Source organism: Myotis daubentonii, chromosome 16 (genome assembly GCF_963259705.1).
Source record: "Myotis daubentonii chromosome 16, mMyoDau2.1, whole genome shotgun sequence".
NCBI lineage: Eukaryota > Metazoa > Chordata > Mammalia > Chiroptera > Vespertilionidae > Myotis > Myotis daubentonii.
Window position 1 is genome coordinate 15,009,720 of NC_081855.1, and position 26,252 is coordinate 15,035,971.

The 26,252-nt window shown below is 39.8% G+C and overlaps 1 protein-coding gene across 1 annotated transcript; it reads left to right on the plus strand.

Annotated features, from left to right (window-relative positions):
- Window positions 1-1,463: 1,463 nt before the first annotated feature.
- On the plus strand, window positions 1,464-26,172 carry LOC132218013 (myosin-1). The gene is made up of 40 exons (XM_059668624.1): window positions 1,464-1,571; window positions 1,831-1,861; window positions 3,424-3,667; window positions 3,762-3,905; window positions 4,013-4,169; window positions 5,245-5,272; window positions 6,029-6,140; window positions 6,231-6,323; window positions 6,455-6,518; window positions 7,183-7,281; window positions 7,374-7,477; window positions 7,627-7,765; window positions 7,971-8,089; window positions 8,172-8,321; window positions 8,975-9,145; window positions 10,112-10,424; window positions 10,519-10,595; window positions 11,840-11,927; window positions 12,007-12,124; window positions 12,949-13,072; window positions 13,159-13,295; window positions 13,392-13,647; window positions 14,322-14,564; window positions 14,655-14,831; window positions 15,903-16,048; window positions 16,129-16,219; window positions 16,303-16,692; window positions 17,354-17,480; window positions 19,034-19,152; window positions 19,276-19,472; window positions 20,652-20,835; window positions 21,119-21,284; window positions 21,372-21,496; window positions 21,849-22,157; window positions 22,245-22,448; window positions 22,785-22,910; window positions 23,000-23,170; window positions 23,440-23,544; window positions 23,670-23,765; window positions 25,911-26,172. The coding sequence occupies exons 3-40, from the start codon at window positions 3,464-3,466 to the stop codon at window positions 26,061-26,063; spliced, it is 5,826 nt and encodes a 1,941-aa protein (XP_059524607.1). The 5' UTR covers window positions 1,464-1,571; window positions 1,831-1,861; window positions 3,424-3,463; the 3' UTR covers window positions 26,064-26,172.
- The last annotated feature ends 80 nt before the right edge of the window (window positions 26,173-26,252 follow it).

The window sequence follows — 26,252 nt, forward strand, 5'->3', positions numbered from 1 at the left end:
TTCACTTGTTTATGTGCATCATAATTGGCAACAATGACCAAAAGTGGTGTCTTACATTCTACTTTTTGAAAAATCTATCCAGAGCAGGTCAAAAGGCTCTTAAAATTCCCATCAAATCCTATTGAGAGCATTACTAAAATGTTTTATCTTCCTGAGAATCATTACCCATATTTTCCAGACGCCCTATAAAGAAAACGGACATGTAAGAAAATAAAATGATGTACCTGTGGTAACAAAGTGGGTTAAGAGTTGGTTAGGGAAGCCCCTCTCAGAAGAATGTCTCCTTTAAGACCCTTTCCCCGATGGCTTCAATCCACCCCAGGTAGAAGAGTGTTACAGCAATCACACTGTGTTGCATCAGGTGACCAGCATCTAGATTACTGTGGGATTTGTGAAAATTCTCTTCTATTCTTTGGATTTCAGTTGCATAATTAGTAAGATGAGTGATATGGATTAGATGGTCTCTTACACTAATACTATCATGTGACCATTACAACCAGTATCTCCAGGCATCTGCTTTCATAAGGCAACCTCTGTCCACTAAATCGATAGAAATATAAGCACAATAATACTACAGGAATGATAGCAAAAAAGGGAATGTTAAGCAAATTTGATGTCAGTTCCAGACAGACAATGCTGACAAAAAGAGATGCAGGTCACAGAGATAACAACACAAATATTTTTAAATTAAAAATTAGAATAGAAAACAATGTTCAGATATTGTTTGTAAGCAAAATGTGAAATATATACCATGGGTAGTTGATGGAAGAGAAGTCATAGTTGCTGATTTATAGACAGAGAGAAGCCCTTTTTTTCTTATGTTGAGTTTCATAGAGGAAACAGGATTTCACAAGCAACTTGCATTCAAAATAAACAAACAAAAACGAGAGAAGCAGGACATCTCAGCTCAGAGAGATAATCCAGTTTTGGAGCAAGTTTAAAGTGGGAGTGGTATAATGTGACAATGAATCCGAGACGACTGGCCCGGGAAAACAAATGAAGCTATCTTTGGCTGCTCTTCATGAAGCAAATTTTAAAATTAAATTTCCAGGCAAAACCAATAAAAAATATCATGCATTCTTGGGAGGAACTAAGGATCTTTTCACAATTCTCTGGTAAAAAGCAGAATCATCTTTCCCTGGTGTAGTATCTGCAATTGTGCAGGCAGTTGACAAGACTTTCCACAGTTGACACAGTGAAACAGAAGAGCAGCAGGCAAAAAAGTCCAGGGATTGCAGAACATAGCGCCTCTGAAACAGCACCTCACTTTCAGGTTGCCAACAACTCAAATTATTTATAGGAGATTGATTCATATACTTAACCCAATGAGAGAGGAAATATTTCTAATTATATCCAAACATCTTTAATATGAAGGGAATTATGTTTGGAGACCTTCATTGCCAAAAACATGTTTTGCCAAACATGTTTTAAGAAAGAGGAGGAGGCTACGTGTTTTCCATATTTGATCCTATAACAGAATCCTTGGAATGAGTATGACTTGTCTTTCCTCATAAAGCTATAAAAGTGCCCTTGGAATGAGTATGCCTCGTCTTTCCTCATAAAGCTTCAAGGTAAGTGTGTGGGAGGACAGGGCTCTGTGCGAAGGACGGTAAGGGATGCCTGGCTGCCCTCACACATGCCAGGCCACATATCCTGGCTCCCACTGCCCCTGGCAGCCCTGCCAGTGAGGCACCAACGTACTTCGGAGCAATTTTAATTAGACGTTTTAGTGGCCCCAGTCATTTTCTGGTCCCGACTTAAGAATTATGCATGCTATAATTGGGAATTGTTAGAATGTAATGCAGAATAAATTTGTCTTTTTTCTTGCAGTTCTGATCCACTTCCAGATTGCAGCTCTAAGGTAAGAGACTGATTTTTTTTTCTCATTCCTCAAGGGTGCAAGAAACCTTCTGCAGTGGCTTGGAGAGTGGTCAGGGGTTATCAAATAAAAGCATTTCAATTCCATGGATGGTCATACTTCCCTTGAAAAATTCTGAAGGGGACTTAGAAACTGATTTCATATGCATTTATGTCCTTTGTCATATATAAAAATGCTTTCTCAGGTCTTTAGGCATTTTATACATAATTTTTCTATTTGCAACACTGCAGGTTGTCTTTTAAATAGTTTAATTCTAACATGCAATACATTTCAGTGTTATTAATTTATAGAGAAAATGTAAATTTCCTATATTACAGCTTTTACCCAGCACTAACTAATATAAAAAACTAGAGATGTTGTCTAAATGGATTGAATCCTTGCCTTGGAAAGTGGCTTAAATCTGCATGTTGTTTCATAATCTGTAAAATGGAAAATTTTTAAAATATGGAAAATGATGATGAATAATTTCAGCAAGACAAAGCATTTTAATTGTGTCAATATAATCACTGGACTCTGGGAAATGTGGAAAAGTCTGCTCAAGTGCTTTAAGTTTTCCTGGAAAGATATCATTGTTATTATAAAATGGATTACCTATTATCATTATGGACAGGATTAATGAATGTTAAAGTGGCAAGAGGCTGATCTTGAAAATGTTTGTGAAATTTTTATAATATTAGTAACAAAGCAAGAAAATACAAGTAATAACATTTTATCTTAAGTCTTTGATACACACTAAAGACAGGTGAAAGAGCTTAGTTTGTCAAAATTATGGTACAGGAACAAGAGCAATTGATGAATAGAATCTATTTTAACAAAATGATGCAAAACAAAGCCCTCACATTTTGGCTTTCCTCTATTAGTCTCTGAAAATCTAAATCTAGAATGAAAAGATTTTCACCACAGGCAAAATAGTTCCTAGAACTTTTGCAACCTATTTCTATAGTTCTTTTTACTCACAAAGCCAGCTTTAAGCTATGTGCTGCGTCCACCTTTTGTTCTGAGAGGTGTGAAGGATGCCACAGAGGGGAAGGTGCTCCCTGCCTGCGAGGTACTTATCATCCAATTGGAAGATGAGAACAGTACGTGGAAGAGATGGAGAACACCCTGCCATCATCTTGCTTTGTGTTTTGTATAAACCAATAAATAATAGGCAGCTTATAAAAATCAATATACATATGTAATGGAACTCAGAAAGCAACTACAATATCAAAGAGTAAGTGAGCCAGGTTACAATAGTTTCTTTCCAAATGCATGATTAAGTGTCTGTCAGCACTGGCATGGAACACAGACACTGACATTTCTCCTCTAGCCAAGCCAGGGAGGTGGTCATACTCAATGCTCAGCTGGCCAGTGAATAAAAAATGTTTTTTCTTCTCTTAAATTAAAAAAAGCATTTTTCCAGTTAGTTTACTTTGAATATTATTCTGTATTAGTTTCGGACATACAGCCAAGTGGTTAGAAAATCAGATGATGTTTTATTTTTTAAATGTGAATCTAATGGCTCAGTTTCTGAATTTCTCTACTATCTTTTCTTCGTATGCCAGGCAAAGTCTCCAACGGCGCTGCCATCGCTAACCCGCAGCCATGAGTTCCGATCAGGAGATGGCTATTTTTGGGGAGGCTGCTCCTTTCCTCCGAAAGTCTGAAAAGGAGCGAATTGAGGCCCAAAACAAGCCCTTTGATGCCAAGTCATCAGTGTTTGTGGTGGACCCTAAAGAGTCCTTTGTGAAAGCATTTGTGCAGAGCAGGGAATCAGGGAAGGTGACAGTCAAGACTGAAAAAGGAGCTGTGAGTAACTCACCTGGAGATGGTTAGACTGGTCTGCATTTTGTCTTAGGTGAGCTGACAGTGATTTTTTGATCTGGCCTCTCTTACTTCGCAGACTGTAACTGTGAAAGATGACCAAGTGTACCCCATGAACCCTCCCAAATACGACAAGATCGAGGACATGGCCATGATGACCCACTTGCATGAGCCCGCTGTGCTGTACAACCTCAAAGAGCGCTATGCAGCCTGGATGATCTACGTGAGTGCCTTATCATGGCCTTCTGCTCATACAGGTAGTTAATATATTTTTTTAAAATAGTAATTAAGGTCTCCATAAAATAATTATTATTTTTTCTTTTGGTGCAGACCTACTCGGGCCTGTTCTGTGTCACTGTCAACCCCTACAAGTGGCTGCCGGTGTATAATGCAGAGGTGGTGTCCGCCTACCGAGGCAAAAAGCGCCAGGAGGCCCCGCCCCACATCTTCTCCATCTCTGACAATGCCTATCAGTTCATGCTGACTGGTGAGTAGCTCAGCTGGTTCTCCTATGAATTATTTTACCACCTACAGTCAGAAAAGGTTAAAACTATAAAGACCTTTAGAAATAATCTAATCAAACCCACTAGTTGTCCAGAAGAGGAGACTGAAACACAATGAGGTACATACTGTAAAAGTGGGGACTAAAACTCAGTCCTCCTGATTCCACTTCCATGATCCTACCAGGGCAGGAAACTGCCCCATCCCTATCAGTCTGCTTAGTTAGTCTCCCTGCTTGAAAAGATGTGATTTATTTTATATATTTCAGTAGCAAGAGTAAGATGAAGTAATAACTGTCTGAATAGAAATAAAAAATGTGTTCAATCATTTTAGTGCCTAAGTTTCTTGTTGATGCTTAAGTACTTTTATCTCTTTAAATCATCAGAGCTCACTTCAGATATGATATCCTTTCTTTGAATGAAGGGGTGTTTAAGGGCTATAGGCATATAAACAGCAATTGTTATTTTTCCCCTTTAAAAAGGTTTTACTCTGATTGAAGCACCCTCTTTCACTTGCTCTTTCTTTGACCCAATGCCATACTTCTGGGAAGACTGAGCAGTTAGGGTTGCAATCTGTGGCCATGACACAAAGGCGCGCGCGTGTGTGTGTGTGTGTGTGTGTGTGTGTGTGTGTGTGTGCAATGTATCCATTTAGAAAGTAAATCTCAACCTTAGCTTATTACTATTTTAAACAATTAAACTACAGCCCAAACCCTTCGCATATTGTGCATTTTCCAGTAGCATGCATTATCAGCACTCAGCATGACACTGAAATCCACACATGACAACTAGGGAATGTATCTATCTGCCTTTGCAAAGTACTATTCTTTATTGTAAACCAGAAGGACACGCTTCCTGTGGGGGCTTAAGGAATTTAAGATATGACAACACTTTATATTTTTTTTCTTCCTCAACTTAAGAATAATATATATAACTTTACAATAATATATTGAAAAACTTCATTGGCTATGACACTTGTGCTCAATGTCCTAAGTGTTTCCCTATACCAAGTTTTGTTTGGTAACTGGTAAATATGCTGATTGTCCACTGTTTTTCTTCCAGATCGGGAGAATCAGTCTATCCTAATCACGTATGTATTCCTATCTGAGTCTTATTAGTATTTTATTCTCACTGGGATAATAAAAACCAAAAGAAGAAATTTAGCCCACATACTAAAGCAATAGCATAATCAGCCTAAAACTAGATATTGTTTTCACTTTATTGTAGGATTTTAGAATATATCAGAATGTAAAATAACAATGCCGCAAATTACATCATTCTAGTCCAGTCTTGAAAGTTCCATAGGACTTACCTGGGAGAAGGAGATACAAAATCCATTCTTTGGACATGGCCTAAACCCGGTATAGCTCAGTGAGCAATGTATAGCCTTCTGAAGGTTAAGCATTTTGGGAATGTTACCAGTGGTTTTTAAGGCCTACTTGAGGAATGTCTTTTCCTTCCAAGACCTAACTTGAGCCATATCTTTGGTCTAAGGAAACTGAAGAACACTTGCATTTTTTCATAGTTTTTTAAACCAATAGTTTAATTTCTTACCTAGTTGTTGAGTGGCTGCTTTTTGGACCACGCATGCCCAGGCCTCAGCACCTAGAAGAGAGCCTGGCATATTTTAAGCACTAAAGAAATATGTGTTACATGAATAATGAATTAATGAATTTATATCTTGTCAACGATAAGCAACAGAAGTAATATGAGCTTTATGCAGGCACAGAAAAAGATCTAGGACACTCTAATAAAGACATAAAATAGATGCTTAGGTAGTAAATGCTTATGGTGGAAGTAGTTTCATGGCTTAACTTCTCATATTCGCTTGGTCACCATTTGACAGCGGAGAATCTGGTGCAGGGAAGACTGTGAACACCAAGCGTGTCATCCAGTACTTTGCAACAATTGCAGTTACTGGGGAGAAGAAGAAGGAGGAAGGTTCTGGCAAAATGAAGGTGAGTCCAATACAGGAGTCAGAATCAAGACTGTCGGGGCGCTCAGGAAGTGGGGAGCCTCAGATGTGAGCACTGCTCTTGCTTTTGCAGGGGACACTGGAAGATCAAATCATCAGTGCCAACCCCCTGCTGGAGGCCTTTGGCAATGCCAAGACCGTGAGGAATGACAACTCCTCTCGCTTTGTAAGTATCTTGGTCACAGAGGGGTCTTCTCAGCCTTTAAATGCCAGAGAAAGCATGTCTGAGTTTTCATTTCAATCTCATCTTTCTTGTGTGCTGCAAGCTTTGCACATAATATCTTTTTTACTTGCAAGGGTAAATTCATCAGGATCCACTTTGGTACCACGGGGAAACTGGCTTCTGCTGATATTGAAACATGTGAGTAACAGGACCTCTTAAATAGAATCCAAGAATGACAAATGATGGTTTGGAGGAACATCTTGCAGCTCCTGCTGAGCCTAGAGCTTGTTTAATACCATTCTGCTGCCAAACATGCCCACAGTTAATGTCAATCTTAACCAGAGTCCACAGTGTACTTTATTCACGTCAGTCATGAGCTAATGATTCTGTAATAACTGCGAGGAGCTGTTAGGCTTGTCTGAATTATTCCAGTCTCAGAATTGACCTCAAAATTTTCTAAGAAAAAAAACAAAACTAACACTAGGGATAAATGAGTTGCCTCTGAGTGGAATATGTCTGATTGCTTCCAAGTCCGAGCCTTGACAAATTTCACTTTTAGTATTCCCTCTATTATGAAGTGAGAAGAGATCCTGGGGAGGAGGAGTTAAAGAATCTATTATATTTCATGCATCAGGCATCTTCTGTATGAGAAATGAATATGCCTTGGGCTAGCAAGCTTTAGTTTCTTTCTAGAGATTTAAGAGCAACTGCCATTGTAGAGATGTACTATGTGGTACCTCCTCATGGGAACATTCAGCTGAAATCGCAAGGGGCCAATAAAATAGAACTGATGACCATAATGCCAAGTCACCCCAGGAACTTTACAATTTCCCTCCAATCTAATATCTACTTTCCACTGCAGATCTTCTGGAGAAGTCCAGAGTTACTTTCCAGCTAAAGGCGGAAAGAAGTTACCATATTTTTTATCAGATCATGTCTAACAAGAAGCCAGAACTGATTGGTAAGAAAGATCTTAAATTCACAGATGAAAGTTAATCTTTTTTATTAACAACCTGTAATGTACAATGTACCTCCTAAATTCTATGTGTCCAGAAATGCTCCTGATCACCACGAACCCATATGACTATGCCTTTGTCAGTCAAGGGGAGATCACAGTCCCCAGCATTGATGACCAAGAAGAGTTGATAGCCACGGATGTAAGTTACACATGCAGGTTTTTAAAACTACATTATGCATGGGAATGACAATAGCAGCCTACTGTAGGTGTGGTAAGAATATAGTATAAATTCTCCTAAATAAGTTAGTCTCTTCTGCCCTAATCTTATCCTCTCATTTCTCCCGGTAGAGTGCCATTGACATCCTGGGCTTCACTTCTGAAGAAAGAGGTGCCATTTATAAGCTCACAGGGGCAGTAATGCACTATGGGAACATGAAATTCAAGCAAAAGCAGCGTGAGGAGCAAGCTGAGCCAGATGGCACTGAAGGTATAAAAATGTAGCTACATCTGGGTTTACCAGGAGAATCTAGGCAAAAAAGCCAGTTCCTAACTCATGTCTCCTTTACAACTGAGCTTCTGGTGGACATAAAGAAATGTACTCCTGCACAGACTTTCTATAGTGATGCACTCTCTACTCTGAACAGTGGGGTGCACATCAGGTCATGTTGTGTTCCTAAATTGTGTCTCTATAGTTGCTGACAAAGCGGCCTATCTCCAGGGTCTGAACTCTGCTGATCTGCTCAAAGCCCTCTGCTACCCCAGGGTCAAGGTCGGCAACGAGTATGTCACCAAAGGCCAAACTGTACAGCAGGTAAGCCCACGACCTTAATGAATGATACATATGCTAAGCCTTCCCAACATGTCTTTAATAACATCAAGTTATTACTCTGAAGGTGATCAATTCAGTGGGTGCTCTGGCCAAAGCCGTCTACGAGAAGATGTTCCTGTGGATGGTCACCCGCATCAACCAGCAGCTGGACACCAAGCAGCCCAGGCAGTTCTTCATTGGGGTCTTGGACATCGCTGGCTTTGAGATCTTTGATGTGAGTCGTCAGAAACTTTGAGCAGGGAAGTTTACAAATCATGCTGCTACAATCAATACTGAAAAAGTTCTATGAGAAATAGCTGTACTACAAACTAAATAGGCATGTGAAAGAAGACTGAAAGTCCATAAAAGGGCACGAACTTGGAATGAGACAGGTCTGGACTCAAACTCCAACTCTGTCAATTCCTACCTAAGTAAACTTGGATGATGGGAATGGTATCTGACCAATCACAGGACAAATTCAACTAGGACCGATAGGTAAATCACATATCACTCCATTAATCACATATCACTCTATTATTAATAACAACACACAGACCATAGTGACTCAGATGTATCAACCTTAGCTAGTTATACGACATAATCAGAGAGATAAATTCCTATGAAACCTATAAGTAAAAATATATACTGTGAAAACCAAATAATTGTTTTATTGCATAAGGAGTATCATTCAGACCCTGTTTATTCCTACTTAGGAGATACTTCCAACGAGGGTGCTAATACTTCCTCACCCACAGCAGCAAAAAAGACAGGCGGGATGAAGCCATACCATCCTGAGGGCAGTTGGGCTTACCGATTAAGAAAGCCCCTATCCAATAGAAGCTTTTATTATAAAATTAACGGTAATTTGTATTTTATACTTATATTTAGTACAACAGCCTGGAGCAGCTGTGCATCAACTTCACCAACGAGAAACTGCAACAGTTTTTCAACCACCACATGTTCGTGCTGGAGCAGGAGGAGTACAAGAAGGAAGGCATCGAGTGGGAGTTCATTGACTTCGGGATGGACCTGGCTGCCTGCATCGAGCTCATCGAGAAGGTAAGGAAATAAATGCTACTCCCCAGGGATAGCTCCTCTTTACGTGGGGCCATCGCCTCTTCGCTCTAACTCTTTCCTGCTCATACGTTGCTGCCCCTAAGCCCACTGGCCCAGGCTGTAAGCCCTCTGACAGTAGAACCCCCTTGTGCATAAAGGCTAAGTGTTTGGAAAGCACCTAGAGAGGTGCCTGGGTGGTTAAGACCCCAGGGCTCAGTTATCCCCAAGAATATCATGGGAGCCCAGCAGGGACTGTGGCATTTCATACCTTTCTGGTTTGTCCAAAGACCCATGGAGGAGGGACCATGGAGCAGTGGGGTGCAATGTCACTGTGAAAACAACATTAACTTAAAAATTTTTCCCCATGACGTTTTGATCACTGGTCCAATGTTGAAAGGGGGTGGCTACTGAGAAATGCAGATATGATTGTTTAAAATGTTACTTATATTATTTGATGTCTATGCACATGAAATTTTTGGTAAACCTATTGCTAAAAGTGAGCTACATTTATATACACATAATTTAAAAAATTTTTTCATTAAATTTATTGGGATGACATTGGTCAACATGAACATCGATTTCAGGTGTGGGTTTCTATGTTACAAGATCTGTATACTGCACTTTGTGCCCACCACCCAAAGTCCATTTTTCTCCTGTCACCTTATATTAAGACCCCCTTCTCCCTCAACCCTCTTCCCTCTGGCAACCACCACACTGCTGTTAGATTAACATATAATTTCATTCCATGTACTGTTGTTCAACAAATATTAATTAAGCACCTACCATATGTCTGGTGCTGCTCTGTCATTGCACCGAACAGACCAAGAGCCTTGCTCTCACAGCACTTACAGTCCAGTGTTCTAGTAACAGAGCGGCAGCACCAAAGTGGCTTTGGCTCCTGCAGACCATGGAGTCATTGGAATAGACTGGTATTGAATACTGAGGTACAGCCTGTTATGCTCCTTCTAGCCCATGGGCATCTTCTCCATCCTGGAAGAGGAGTGCATGTTCCCCAAGGCCACAGACACCTCCTTCAAGAACAAGCTGTATGAGCAGCATCTTGGAAAGTCCAACAACTTCCAGAAGCCCAAGGTTGTCAAAGGCAAGGTTGAGGCCCACTTCTCGCTGGTGCACTACGCGGGCACCGTGGACTACAACATTGCCGGGTGGCTTGACAAGAACAAGGACCCCCTGAATGAGACTGTGCTCGGGCTGTACCAGAAGTGTTCCCTGAAGGTTCTAGCCTACCTCTTCTCTGGGGCAGCAGCAGCCGCTGAAGCAGGTAATTTTTGATAGAATTCTTTTTTACTGAATGTCTGAAACCTCATGTGAGGAAGCCTGTACTATGACTGTTGTGCTTTCTTGGTTCCCCTTAGAGGCTAATGCTGCTGCTGGAAAGAAAGCTGCCAAGAAGAAGGGTTCTTCCTTTCAGACCGTGTCTGCTCTCTTCAGGGTACAAACTTCATTTTCTCTAATTAGATTCAGGAAATTAAACTTAATTTTACTGTGTGGGAAAGGGGCATTAATGTTGCAAGGATTATAATACTGGGTATGACTCAAGGAGAGAGGTCAGCAGGTAGAACTGAGTCTTATGGCACTTTGGAAGAGATACTCAGTATAACACAGGAGAGACAGGCCTCAGGAGGGATGAGCGTGAATTGCAGAAATAAGTATCAGATGGTAAAATTCAATTTGGGGCCAGGAAATGAGGTCACTTGACACTCATAAGTTTCTAATGGGGTAGGATTAAGCAAAACATGCCATTTTCTTGAGCCTTTGGGAGCCTCCAAATGATGCAGGTGCTTAGGCGAATATTGGCATAGACTGAAATTAAGAGATTTCAAAATCTGAGGATAGAATAGTGGTAGGAATTGGAAGCTGATCTAAAAAACACACACACACAAAAACCCCCCCAGATATGATTTAAAAAATAGCCCTTTAAGGAAAATTTACTTTTCTTTTGATAATCCAGCTGGCAAAAACTGAAGCTCTAGTTATTCCCAAAAAACCAGGATTTCCTTGGAAAACATCTCACGCTTGGTAACATGGCTGTCAGTTTTCTGCCAGTTCCCAGAACAAGGCATTAGAAAGCTACTCACCGTGGAACCAGAAGGAGGACACAGCTCTCTAACTATGATAAGGAATAAGCATGTGATAGGGAAGGAGATACAACTGCAAGTCAGGTAAAGAAAGAAATGGAGATTTGGAGAAAGATACTGACTTATTTGTAAAACCAGATCACATATCTAGGCAAAAAGAGTGGCTGGAAGTATTTCCATATGTTTAGAATGTCATACTAAATTGACAACGTATTCTATCACACTCAACATCAGTGAACAACCACTTCAACATTTAGGAGACAAAATCTCTATATATAATGCACAAAAATAGGCAATAAAAGACCGTTTTAGGAATGTGGAAATTTCAGAGTTAACTCTGCAAATTCTAACCTGTATGGGTACTGGAAATATCAGGGGGAACACTTTGTAAAGTATATGCTTGTCTAACCATTATGCTGTACACCTAAAAAGAAGACAAAATAATATTGAGTATAAACTATAATTGAAAAATAAAATGTAAAAATAATTAAAAATTTAAGAAGTATTAAATGAATGCCATGGAGCATGATTATGTCTGTATATATGAATGTCTGAAAATAGTGTACTTTTTAAACCAAATATTCATATGGTTTCACAGGAGAATTTGAATAAGCTGATGAGCAACCTGAGGAGCACACACCCCCACTTTGTACGGTGCATCATCCCCAATGAAACCAAAACTCCCGGTAAGACAGCTCTGATATCCAGACAAGCTGGTGTGTTTGTGAGAGGCCATGAAATGAGGCATGTGTATCTTTCATTTAGGGGCCATGGAGCATGAACTTGTCCTGCACCAGCTGAGGTGTAATGGTGTGCTGGAAGGCATCCGCATCTGTAGGAAGGGATTCCCAAGCAGAATCGTTTATGCAGACTTCAAACAGAGGTCAGACTTTCTCACCATGAATTATTTTAAGAGATTTCTCTTATATACGTTAATTTTTCAGTGAAAGGCTCATTAGTGATCCTGATTCTAGGAATATTTCCTAAGAATCCCAAAACACCAATCAGAAAAAATATATGCACCCCTATGTTCATAGAAGCATTATTTACAATAGCTAAGATCTGAAACATACCAAGTGCCCGTCGGTAGGTGAATGGATAAAAAAGATGTGTACATTTACATAATGGAATACTATGCAGCTATAAAAAGAGGATCTATTACCCTTTGAGACAGCATGGAAAGACCTGTAGAGTATTATGCTAAGCGAAATAAGCCAGTCAGAGAAAGACAAGTATCACATGATCTCACTTATATGTGGAACCTAATAAACAAAAGAAACTGACAAACAAAATAGATCCAGAAACATGGAAGCATGCAACACACTGACCAACCTCAGAGGGAAGGAGGTGGGGGTGGGAAGAGATTAACCAAAGAACTTATATGCATAGACAATAGTGGACACAGACAATAGTTCTGTGAAGGCCTGGGAAGTGGGAAGGAGTAGGGTGGAGGGGGTCAATGGGGAAAAAGAGGATATCTGTAATAATTTCAACAATAAAGATATGTTAATATACAGATATATGAAACAAATTTAACTGACTCTGTATTGAAATACCAAAAGTTTGACACCCTTTGAATATATGGAGAATAAAGGAGATATGATTTCTTGTTTATGTTTGTTATACTACTCAACAGCTATGTTTCTATAATAAGGCAGGAAGACTTCTTATTCATGACAACAGCTATATCAATTATTTATTAAACAGATACAAGGTATTAAATGCAAGTGCTATCCCTGAAGGACAATTCATTGACAGCAAGAAGGCTTCTGAGAAGCTCCTTGGGTCCATTGACATTGACCACACTCAGTATAAATTTGGTCACACCAAGGTAATAGTCTCTGCAGTCTACCTGACGTTATTCCTGTCGCTTTGAAGTTGATGTAGTTTCTGATCTACAACTCTGCTCATGCACAGGTCTTTTTCAAAGCTGGTCTTCTGGGGCTCCTAGAGGAGATGCGAGATGAAAAGCTGGCCCAGCTGATTACCCGAACCCAGGCCAGGTGCAGAGGGTTCTTGGCAAGAGTGGAGTACCAGAAGATGGTGGAAAGAAGGTATTAATAGGGGTAATTTACTAAACTCCATCAGCATAGGCCTTGTAATTCTGATTCCTGTTATAACCTGACTGAAAATTTCTGCTCCTATCACAGAGAGTCCATCTACTGCATCCAGTACAATGTCCGCGCCTTCATGAATGTGAAGCACTGGCCCTGGATGAAGCTGTATTTCAAGATCAAGCCCCTCCTCAAGAGTGCGGAGACAGAGAAGGAAATGGCCAACATGAAGGAAGAGTTTGAGAAAACCAAAGAAAACCTTGCAAAGGCTGAGGCCAAGAGAAAAGAGCTGGAAGAAAAAATGGTTGCTCTGATGCAAGAGAAAAATGAACTACAACTCCAGGTTCAATCTGTGAGTGTCAGAACCCATTTTTGTAATCTGATGCTAAAATTTTCTTTAAGCAATTGCTAGGGAAAATTCTAGATTCCACCTTACCAAGAGACTTACTATCAATCTCTTCTAATTCACAAATGCTTAGAATGTTCTATAAATTTTCATATACAATATTACTAAAAGAATCAACAAGATACATGGGTTTGTGCTAAGGGTAGTTAATGGTGAAGAAGTAACTAGCAAGTTAAGGGTCAGTTTAATAAGGCTTATGTATACAGCCTTGTTGGCTCCCAACTCCCCATCTCTGGTGATAAAAATGTCTCCTTTCCTCCTCAAATGGGAAATTTATGGAAAGAAGGATGAGGGGATGAGGTCAAACGACCTTCCTTCTCAAATTCCTTCAGCTTAAGATTTTCAGTATGCCAAAGGGACATATTTTGAGGTGGTGTGCCCTGAACACCATCACTGGAAATAAAACTGTGTCATAATTTCACAAGGAACCATGACTTAAATTCCTTTATTTTATCATCAGTGTGGTAAGTGCCCAATAAATGTTTCCTAAATGATGGGAAGCTAATAAAAATTAACCTAATGTTTTAAAACACAATTTAATGGTTTGCTTTCAAAATATTAATATAATCCAAAAATATGCAGAGAACTAAAATAGGAAAGTGTCTATTGTTCCTTCTTAGGAAGCAGATAGCTTGGCTGATGCAGAGGAAAGGTGTGACCAGCTGATCAAAACAAAAATCCAACTTGAAGCCAAAATCAAAGAGGTGACTGAGAGAGCCGAGGATGAGGAAGAGATCAATGCTGAGCTGACGGCCAAGAAGAGGAAACTGGAGGACGAATGTTCTGAACTGAAGAAAGACATTGATGACCTTGAGCTGACACTGGCCAAGGTTGAAAAGGAGAAACATGCCACAGAGAACAAGGTAAGAGACATATTCTGCTATACTCTATAGAGGTTCTACCATCCAATTAGCTGCTTTATAGTAGAAACAATCTCTTCCTTGACCTTCTAGGTGAAAAACCTCACAGAAGAGATGGCAGGCCTGGATGAAACCATAGCTAAGCTGACCAAGGAGAAGAAGGCCCTCCAAGAGGCCCACCAGCAGACGCTGGATGACCTGCAGGCAGAAGAGGACAAAGTCAACACCCTGACCAAAGCTAAAACCAAGCTTGAACAACAAGTGGATGATGTAAGCTTAACATCATGTAAAATTATTTTTTTAATTTTGTAACTAAGTGGGCATGAGTTTGGATTCTTACAGTGTAATGAGTACTTACAGGAGTGTTCAATGAATACACAGTATAGGACATTATCTATATATATAAAAGCCTAAGTGACCATTACGACCAAGTGACTAAAACAACCAGAATGACTGGTCGACCAGTCGCTATGACATGCACTGACCACCAGGGGAAAGACGCTCAATGCAGGAGCTACCTCCAGGTGGTCAGTGTGCTCCCACAGCCAACCTCCCACAGGCAGCTAACCTACTGCAGTCCCTCACCCCCACTGGCCTTGATTGCCGGCCAGGCTGAGGGACCCCACCCATGCATGAATTCGGGCACCGGGCCTCTACTCCTGCTATAAGAACTAATATGGACATGTTAGTAAAAAAAAAAAAAAAAGAAAGAAAGAAAGTTAGTTGTAACAGATAATATGGGTAAAATAAATTAGAGGGAAAGAAGGAAGAAAAAACTGTATAAAAAAATGGGTCTTTATCTGAGCTTGAAAGAAGAGAGGCTATGAGTAGATATGGAAGAGAGAATGTTCTCTAAATGAGAAGTGTAGCAAGAGCAAAGAAGCAATAATGATCCATAAGATTTTCTCTCACAGTGACAAAGGAGAACATGGGAGATAAATTTGGCTTCAAACATGTTCTGATATTGAATGGAGAATCCGCTGTAAATGTCTGAGTAGGAGAGGACTTGACAAAGGTCATGGTTTGGAAATATTGCTATGGTGTTTATCCCATGTGGTAAAGCATCAAACACAACGAATTCCAGTGGGGAGACAGAGATGACAAGAGGTCTCCCTCGTAGTTTACTGTAACAATGTTGTAATGAGGTACATTTCACTTTGTAAATGATGAATCCTTGGACTAGATAAATAGCAATAAAAAGTAATAGATGGGATAAATTTGTCTAATTCAAAGAAAAATCAAAATAATTTGCTGTTTATATGAGTTAAATGTTATAAGTTCAACTTGGGACAAAAGGTGGTAACATGCCAGGAACTGTATTCATGGATTATTAACTTTTAGCTTGAAGGATCTTTGGAACAAGAAAAGAAAATCCGGATGGATCTAGAAAGATCAAAGAGGAAACTGGAGGGAGACCTAAAATTGGCCCAAGAATCCATAATGGATGTTGAAAATGACAAACAGCAACTTGATGAAAAGTTTAAAAAGTAAGCAGCAAAGACAAAAGTTTAATGGGGGAAATTAATATTAATATTTATGTGACTAACAACAAGTGCTTTTCTAATAGAAAAGAGTTTGAAATGAGCAATCTACAAAGCAAGATTGAAGATGAACAGGCCCTTGGGATGCAGCTACAGAAGAAGATCAAGGAGTTACAGGTAAGTACCTGGTTTCCACCAGTGAAATTCAACCTGATAAAATGACTGACACAAGCTAAGTTTGTGTTTTTCATCACTCCCAGGCCCGCATTGAGGAGCTGGAGGAGGAAATCGAGGCAGAGCGGGCCTCTCGGGCCAAAGCAGAGAAGCAGCGCTCTGACCTCTCCCGGGAACTGGAGGAGATCAGCGAGCGGCTGGAGGAAGCTGGTGGGGCAACTTCAGCCCAGATTGAGATGAACAAGAAGCGGGAGGCTGAGTTCCAGAAAATGCGCAGGGACCTGGAGGAGGCCACCCTGCAGCATGAAGCCACGGCGGCCACCCTGAGGAAGAAGCACGCGGACAGTGTGGCTGAACTTGGGGAGCAGATAGACAACCTGCAGAGGGTCAAGCAGAAGCTGGAGAAGGAGAAGAGTGAGATGAAGATGGAGATCGATGACCTCTCTAGTAACATGGAGAGTGTCTCCAAAGCCAAGGTACAGTCATGATTTAAGCATGGATGGACCTGGAGAGCATTATACTAAGTGAAATAAGCCAATCAGAGAAAGACAAATATATGATTTCATTCATACATGGGTCTACTGAACAAAATGAGCTAACAGGCAAAGCAGAAATAATATCTGTAAGAGATTTCTGCAAGAAACGTGAATGAGCCTTTCACTGGCAAGAGACTGGTCAGAGGGAGGGGCAACTCAGGTGTGACAGGGCAAAGTGCTCACTCTTTATGGGAGCTGAGACATATCCAAAGAATGTGCATAGTGAAAACTTAAGCTCTTTCAAATAAAAAGTACAATTCAACTATACATTTTGAGATTTTTAAAACATCTCACCTTGATTAGGCTTTTTGATTTTCTTTTAAGCACAAATACATAATTTGCTTCTCAAAAAGAACTCATGAGCTGAATCAAATATAATTACTCTCTTACAAGTAAGCCAGTTGAGTAAAGACAAATTCCCAAGTAGTATCTTGTTATTCTTTCCATCAGAGTCTAAGGCCTAAGTTTTTTTTTGTTTGTAAAAGTAGTTGATTCTCAAAATAGATGAGTACTGAAGCTCCTATGGAATGCTTGGGATTAATAACAATTTCTAAGGTCCAAATACTTGCTTGCGATGTCTTCTGCCACTTTTTGAACACAGGGAAACCTTGAAAAGATGTGCCGCACTCTAGAGGATCAACTGAGTGAACTGAAGACAAAGGAAGAAGAGCAGCAGCGGCTGATCAACGACCTGACGGCTCAGAGAGCGCGCCTGCAGACGGAATCAGGTGGGCCACTTACTAGTTGGTCTTCAATGACAAATTTACCTCAGATGCTCAATTTGTTAAAAAACAAAACAAAACAAAACAACAACAAAAAACACAAACAACAACTCTGCACTGACTTACTTGAGATCGCATATTCTCTTCCTGAGAGGTGCTCACTCATATGAGCACATTATCGACCACAGGCATGAACAGCTTTCTTTCTTTTTGTTTTTAAATAATAAAGAGATTCAGGCTTTTTGTTTTTTTAACATTTTAAAGCAGGCTTGACTCTAATGAAAATTATTAAATAAAAACTGTATCCTCACAATATTTATTTTCACTTTTCAAGATGCTCCAACAAGTTATTACTTTACTATCCTCATTACCGTAGAATGTTATCCCAATTTTAAAGATGATAAGTTACGGTAGTGATGAAATGACCTGTCCAAGAAGCTTACTGCAGTCTTTTTCCTGGTCTTTCCAATTGCTAGTAGCTAACCCTGGGGAAGTAGGGAAATATTCAGGACTATAACCCAGCCTAGGAACATTCAGTGAGGTTCAGAGCACTTTGATTATCCAAACTGGGGAATTTCTGCATTCATTCCTCCAATCAACTTATCTACCTTTCTACTACAGTTCTCCATCCCCTGGGTAACATGAAGGAAATTGTTTTATAGGTCATCTGGACTATTAAAGCAATATGCAGATCCAAGTGTTTGGAACCACTTCACTTTCATATTCATTCAAATGTTGTTCTTTCAAGAATAAAGCTCAAAGTGGGGTTTTTATTATTGTTATACAGATGATAAGTACACTTATGAAAAAGAATAACTGTATTCTAAAAGAATATAAATGCTCCTTGTAGTTTCTCTTCCTCAATACATGTTTACTGCTAGTAATTTAGTGGTATGTAAAATATGCAAGTTGTGATTCTTATTAAATGTCAGAGATAAGGCTTCCAGGTAACCAGTTCAATAGTGGTCTTAAAAAATTTTTCTCTATATTTAATATAATGTATTTTCTGAATTATGGTGCTTAAAGAATTGGAAATAAATGCCAGTTTGTTTATGATATAATTAGTTATCCCATACATCAACTCCTTCTGGGAGTGGAAGGATACTTGACCATTTCTTAATATAAAAATAATTCCATAATTTCCTTTTGAACATCACTTCTACTTACAAAGGGAACTACTCAAAGCCTCCTATTTCTACAGAATAATTTTTTGATTCAATGGAAGATAAACTAGTACAACACTATTGCCTTTCACAAAAGGCACTGGAATGTTCTGTTGGTTTGATTTACTTTTCACATGTTTCTTAACAATTTCTATGGTGATCAAAAGATCAAGAAAATCTTTGTGTTGTTCATAAGCATGTAATCTGCCTCAAGGTTTTCCATACTTCTCATTTTTACATAAACTTTCTTGTCAGGGTTGAAGTGGATGTTGGTGGTTTGTTGTAATGCATGCTTTCCATTATGTTTTGACTCAGCTCCCTTGCCCTGCTCCAGTTTTAATGTAGAGCTTTAATTTCCACAGTACAGTTGAATTTTCTGGATCTTGGTCTTTATAGGTGAATTTTCACGCCAGCTGGATGAAAAAGACTCAATGCTTTCTCAGCTCTCAAGGGGCAAACAAGCATTCACACAACAGGTTGAGGAGCTAAAAAGGCAACTTGAAGAGGAGATAAAGGTAAGCCTTACTTTTTATTGTTCTGGTTATTATCATTGTTTTCTTCTGGTGACCTATAGGAACGTAGGTACTAAATATAACTTTAAACATATATAATTAAATTGCCAATCTCTATGTTTTCAGGCCAAGAGTGCTCTGGCCCACGCCCTGCAGTCCTCCCGCCACGACTGTGACCTGCTGCGGGAACAGTATGAGGAGGAGCAGGAAGCCAAGGCTGAGCTGCAGAGGGCAATGTCCAAGGCCAATAGTGAGGTTGCCCAGTGGAGGACCAAATACGAGACGGATGCCATTCAGCGCACAGAGGAGCTGGAGGAGGCCAAGTATGTTCTAGACTTAGTTAAAATGAAGCATCTCTCTTAACAGAGTGCATCTGCTACCTCTAGTAAGTGAGCAAATATCCATTGCTCTCAAAACAAAGAAAAAATGAAGGGAAAGTAGTTTTTTTTTTTAGAAAGGACATAAGGGAAGAGGGAACTGAATGGTTGTTTTTAAAAGGGGGGACAGTTGTAGATAGAATAACAATTAATTATACTCTCTTATGCCTCTCCTCTTTCTGAGCAACTAACAAAAATATTGCTCCAAGATGATAGGCCTGTGAAAGAAAAATAATTAGGCTTTAAAGCATAGCTCCACCCTTTGAGATGTGAAAATATGGCTATATTGAAAAAGTGGGGGCATAAGTATATTGTTAAAGACAATAAAATAAAAAGTAGGTAAAATTTTTTAATAAGAAAGAAAACTGTTTCATAAATATACAATGCAATATAAAGTCCAACACTGAACTATAAGTGAGGGAGAATCTGGACAGAATAGACTTACTTATTCAACAGAAAGTTTAAGAAGAGATCTATTCATTTAATCTATGGCTAATGTACATCCGTATCGTTGGAATTACAATGCTTTGTTAGATGCTATGGAAGAGATTCTGAGTTGAGCTCTCAAAGCAAAATTTATATTGATTTGGGAAAGCTTTTTATTAAAGGATTTATGAAAAACTAAGAAAATAGGGGATACAATTAGACAAAAATCAAGTATATTTTATTTAAATTCAATTAATATAACATCTCAGTACTTAAAATATATGACAGCCTACAAGAATACTAGCACAAAGATTAGCAAAATATAGATTTTACCCTCCAAAGATCAAAATTCAGTGGAGAAGAGATATAAATAACAGTAATTCAAGGTAGATATTAAGATTCTATAAAGGAGCAATGAATCAGCTACCTTGAAGGGTAAAATGTTGCATTGGGCTGATCATGGATTGCCTTAAAGTCAGACTACTAGTATGAAGTACAAAGATATTGAAATTTGGGTTATTTTCAGCATTTGGTTGGTAAGAGAGCGGGAAGGAGTTAATACAGAACTGGACCTCCAAAACAAGTTTGAAAAGCATGGTAGTAAGAGTCTGACTGTGGAAATCACTCTCTTGTACCCACTTTGAACACCGAGTTCTGCTGATGACCATTCACTTCTATTGTCCCTATTTCACTTTTCAGGAAGAAGCTGGCCCAGCGTCTGCAGGACGCTGAGGAACACGTAGAAGCCGTGAACGCCAAGTGTGCCTCCCTTGAGAAGACCAAGCAGCGGCTCCAGAATGAAGTGGAGGACCTCATGCTTGATGTGGAGAGATCTAATGCTGCCTGCGCAGCCCTGGACAAGAAGCAGAGGAACTTTGACAAGGTAATTACTGCAGAAGCTTCTGCCTCAGCATCCAACATATAATTCAAGCTAGCCTGCTACCGTCAGTGTGCCTTATTCAAACCATCCGAGGACTATTCTCAGTAGCTCCTGCTTCATGGGTAGGTTGGGGGGGTGGGGGAATATGTTCTTGTGGGTTCCACTGTTCTCATTCATCAAAATTTTTCAGTCCCAGATCATCTCAACTCTCAGAGATGCTAGAACAAATGGTTTCATTACATTAAACTTTCTCCACTAAATTTCTTGACCATTCCTTGCCCCTCAGATCCTGGCTGAATGGAAACAGAAGTATGAAGAAACTCATGCTGAACTTGAAGCTTCCCAGAAGGAGTCCCGCTCCCTCAGCACAGAGCTATTCAAGATTAAGAATGCTTATGAGGAATCCTTAGACCATCTTGAAACCTTAAAGAGGGAAAATAAGAATTTGCAACGTGAGCACATTTCACCTTTTCTTTAACAAATAGTTAAATAATGCTTTCCCTCAATGAACAATTTTCTCTATTTTTGTTCACCAACAGAGGAGATTTCTGATCTCACTGAGCAGATTGCAGAAGGAGGGAAACGTATCCATGAACTGGAAAAATTAAAGAAGCAAATTGAGCAAGAAAAGTCTGAACTTCAGGCTGCTTTAGAGGAGGCAGAGGTAGACATATTATTGTACACTCTTGATTCACCAATTCTTGTGTGCAACCGACCCTAATTTCTCTGCATATGAGTATGGGGATGGAGAATTGACCATGTATACAAGTAACATAATTGTATGTCAGGAACTGTGCTAGACATTGAGAAAACAAAGATGAAGTTAAGGGCCTTGCCCTCAAGGGCACTATCTAGCTGGGGAGATAGACATATATAAAACCAACAATAGAACGTTGTAGAAATTTCTATAATAGAATAAAGTTATGTTATGGTGGCAAAAAAGTAGGAACTCATTCTTATTTCTAGAATACTATATACTTCCATTCCCCACTAATATCACCCTTGCTGTCATTCAGGCATCTCTTGAACATGAAGAGGGAAAGATCCTGCGCATCCAGCTGGAGTTGAACCAAGTCAAGTCTGAAATTGACAGGAAAATTGCTGAAAAGGATGAGGAGATTGACCAGATGAAGAGAAACCACATTAGAGTGGTGGAGTCCATGCAGAGCTCACTGGATGCTGAGATCAGGAGCAGGAACGATGCCATCAGGATCAAGAAGAAGATGGAGGGAGACCTTAATGAAATGGAAATCCAGCTGAACCATGCCAACCGCATGGCTGCTGAGGCCCTGAAGAACTACAGGAACACACAAGGCATTCTCAAGGTAAAAGGGGTCAAGAGATGGCCCCAGAGCAGGTGGGGTGGCTGAAGCCCTGAGAACAAGATGTCTCAATGATCCTTCATCCCACAGGACACCCAGCTACACCTGGATGACGCTCTCCGGGGCCAGGAGGACCTGAAGGAGCAGCTGGCCATGGTTGAGCGCAGAGCCAACCTGCTTCAGGCCGAGATTGAGGAGCTGAGGGCCACTCTGGAGCAGACGGAGAGGAGCAGGAAAATCGCAGAACAGGAGCTGCTGGATGCCAGTGAGCGTGTCCAGCTCCTGCACACCCAGGTGAATACATAGAATAGGAGAAGAGTGAAAAATACAGAAGAAGGAAAATCAAATTCTTGCTCACATTTTAGTATTATTTAAAAATTTATTCATAATGTTTCATGGAGGATAAAATTCAAAACATTTAATATTTTTGGATTAACAATATTTTGCTTATCTTAATTTTGACATCAAGTCTTGACTGTCTTTTAAATATACATTGTCACCTGAGATACTTTATGTAAGAAGGAGGGACACCAATTAGTTAATTAACTAGTTTGTGATTTCATTAGAACAGCGGGCATCCTAATTTTTCTCTCAGGTGTTTAATATTTTTAAATGTGATGTTTTAACCAGAACACCAGCCTGATCAACACCAAGAAGAAGCTGGAAACAGACATTTCCCAAATCCAGGGAGAGATGGAGGACATTGTCCAGGAAGCTCGCAACGCAGAAGAGAAGGCCAAGAAGGCCATCACTGATGTGAGCAGAGGGCAACGCAGTGGTGGTCAAATCTGAATCTTAATGTGCTATCTCAGCTTTCTGAACGGTTTTCATTTACTGCTAATTAGGCAGCCATGATGGCCGAGGAGCTGAAGAAGGAGCAGGACACCAGTGCCCACCTGGAGCGGATGAAGAAGAACATGGAGCAGACGGTGAAGGACCTGCAGCACCGTCTGGATGAGGCTGAGCAGCTGGCCCTGAAGGGCGGGAAGAAGCAGATCCAGAAACTGGAGGCCAGGGTGGGTCTTCTGATCAGCATATTTCGCATCTCATTCCTATCTAATGCATGATTTTTCAATACCTAACACTACTGGATGATGTGTGGCATACAGAGATGAATGAGAGATATTCCTTGCTGCCAAGAGCTCATAAGGGGGAGATTAGACTAGGGTATCAGTAACTACAATTAAAGCAGAGTAAAAGAAGTACTACAGGCCATCTGAAGAGTAGAAATCCATTAAATGAATGCATCGTAATAAATGTCTTTAAAATTCCCATTTTCTTGCAGGTACGTGAACTTGAAGCAGAAGTTGAAGGTGAACAGAAGCGCAATGTTGAAACTGTCAAGAGTCTACGTAAACATGAAAGAAGAGTAAAGGAACTCACTTACCAAGTAAGGAAAACGGCCTGCCTAGGTTTTCACCCCTGTCTACAGAGGATTTAAAACCAAATATACAACAAAATATGATGGTATTTGTACTTTCAAGAAACTCACTCTTTCAAATATAATAATTTCAGACTGAGGAAGACCGCAAGAATGTACTAAGGCTCCAGGATCTGGTGGATAAACTGCAAGCAAAGGTGAAAGCTTACAAGAGACAAGCTGAGGAAGCGGTGAGTTCAGAATCTCTCATGGTAATTAGGCAGCCTCCAGTTCTCAGATACGTCCAAGCTAATTTGGTTAAAGGGATGAAAGAAAAAAGGGTAAAATGAGGAAAGATTAAAGGGAAATGGTTCAATCAAGGTCTAAAGAATGAGAAGAAACCAACCACGTGATAAGCCAGGGAAAATTTTCGTTCTAGGGATGGAGAAGAGCAAATGCAAAGCTTTTGTATGGAAAAGAGTCTGGTTCAAGAAGTAGAATAATGAGGGAGGTTGCAGGAGAGATAGAGCTGAAGAGCTGGCAGGAGGAGCATCACATGGTCTTCTAGGTCATAATAAGAAGTCTGGCTTTTTTTAAATAATGGGACACTGGAAGCCACAGGATGATTTTGCATTAGGTCAGTCATGCCCTGGTTTATATTTTTTTAAAGAGTATTTTGGCTACTAGATGGAGGATGATTTTTGGGTAACATAGGTAGGTACAGAAAAACATTCTAGGAGGCTTTTCAGGTGGTCCCATGGCTTTGATTAGGATAGTAGTGGTGCATACAGACAGAAGTGGAGCTATTTTGGAGGTAGAAACTACAAGATATGCTAATAGGTAGCACTTGGGAGGTGAGAAAAGGAAATCAAAGATAATTTGTCAAGTTATGGTTTGATTAACTAGGTGGGTGGTGTATTATTAAAATATAAAGCCAAGGGAAGAACAGATTTGCAGGGCAAGAAGAAAACAGGAATTCTATATTGGAAACATTGTTTGAAATATCATTATATACACCATGAATTCTTAGCATTCCACCTTATCGCATTCCCCCAGCCTGTGATTCATGGGAAATAATGATCAAGTAACATCAATTTCCTAAGTATAAAGTATGGCTATACAGAATTACATATCATAAATTAGTTCTTGTGCTCATTTATAATTTTTATTTTCCCCCTGACCTCTAAACCTCTAAGGTCAGAGAGAGACAGAGAGGACTTAGTTAACATTTCAATAGCTCCAACTTTCTTTATCTATAAGAGGAAGACCTGAGGGGTTTTTTTCAAACTCTATTATTTAGTTATTTAAGTTTTATTAATGTTCTAAATTTGAATGACATATTTTGGATGGTTCTAAATGAGCCTTTTAAAAAAGTATGATTACTAGAGACTAAACCAGGACTGGGCTTCTCAAATTCATTGCTATATATTTAAACATAATCAGAGACCACTCTATTTTAGGAAATAATCAACTTCTTGTTTAATTCCAAAACTGCCTTAAATTGCAATAATTTATACTCAAGGCTATTGGTTTGGTATAATATAGATTGCACGTCTGCATTTTTGTTGTTAATCCTCACCTGAGGATATTTTCCCATTGATTTTTAGAGAAAGTGGAAGGGAGGGAGAGAGACACAGAGAGAGAAACACTGATGTGAGAGAGACACATCGGTTGGTTGCCTCCCACATGTGCCCCCACCAGGGCAAGGGATCACGCCTACAACTGAAGTAGTTGCCCTTGACTGGAATCAAACCTGGGACCCTTCAGTCCTCGGGCCAACACTCTGTCCACTGACCCAAACCAGCCAGGGCCATGTCTACATTTTTAAAGGTCTGGTTCCATTCTCAGGATTGTGAAGAGAGGAGGCTGGAAAGTTGGCACTTTAGGAGTAGCTCTAAGACAGTGGTTCTCAACCTTCTTAATGCCGCGACCCTTTAATACAGTTCCTCATGTTGTGGTGACCCCCAACCATAAAATTATTTTCGTTGCTACTTCATAACTGTAATTTTGCTACTATTATGAATAATAATGTAAATATCTGATATGCAGGATGTATTTAGGCGACCCCTGTGAAAGGGTCGTTTGACCTCCAAAGGGGTCGCGACCCACAGGTTGAGAACCGCTGCTCTAAGATGTGAGAAGTTCTAAAAGGAGAACTTTTAGAGCACCTTGGAGACAAATGTCACCTGTCCCTCCTTGTTATCCATGAGTTCAAGATACATGAGAGACGTTAATACAAAAAAAAAAAAATGTTCCAGATCATTTCTCTAGGTTTTTAAAAAGGTTTGCTAGAGTGAATCATTTTGAAGTAAAAAGAAAATTCAAGACCCACTCACTTAAGAAACTAGAAATTCTGAACTCTATTCACTCCTGAATGCATTTCCATTCATTCTCAGGAGGAACAATCCAACGTCAACCTCTCCAAGTTCCGCAAGCTCCAGCACGAGCTGGAAGAGGCCGAGGAGCGGGCTGACATCGCCGAGTCCCAGGTCAACAAGCTGCGGGTGAAGAGCCGCGAGGTTCACACAAAAATCATAAGTGAAGAGTAACTCACCCAAATATTGAAAAGTGACCAAAGAAATGCACAGAATGTGAAAATCTTTGTCACTCTGTTTTGTACTTACAGTTTTTGCAAATAAAAAATTTATTTGCAAAGAATTTGTGTTTCTTCCCCCCGCCCCACCACAGTATCAAATTTACCATTTTAGGCAACAAATAAAGAAACAAACATTTTGCTT

Excerpts from the sequence above, each read along its gene's own strand:
- LOC132218013 (XM_059668624.1), top strand. The coding sequence starts at position 3,464 with ATGAGTTCCGATCAGGAGATGGCTATTTTTGGGGAGGCTGCTCCTTTC. Across the intron at positions 5,273-6,028 it reads AATCAGTCTATCCTAATCAC|CGGAGAATCTGGTGCAGGGA; the intron begins GTATGTATTCCT and ends ACCATTTGACAG. Across the intron at positions 21,285-21,371 it reads GGAAAATAAGAATTTGCAAC|AGGAGATTTCTGATCTCACT; the intron begins GTGAGCACATTT and ends GTTCACCAACAG.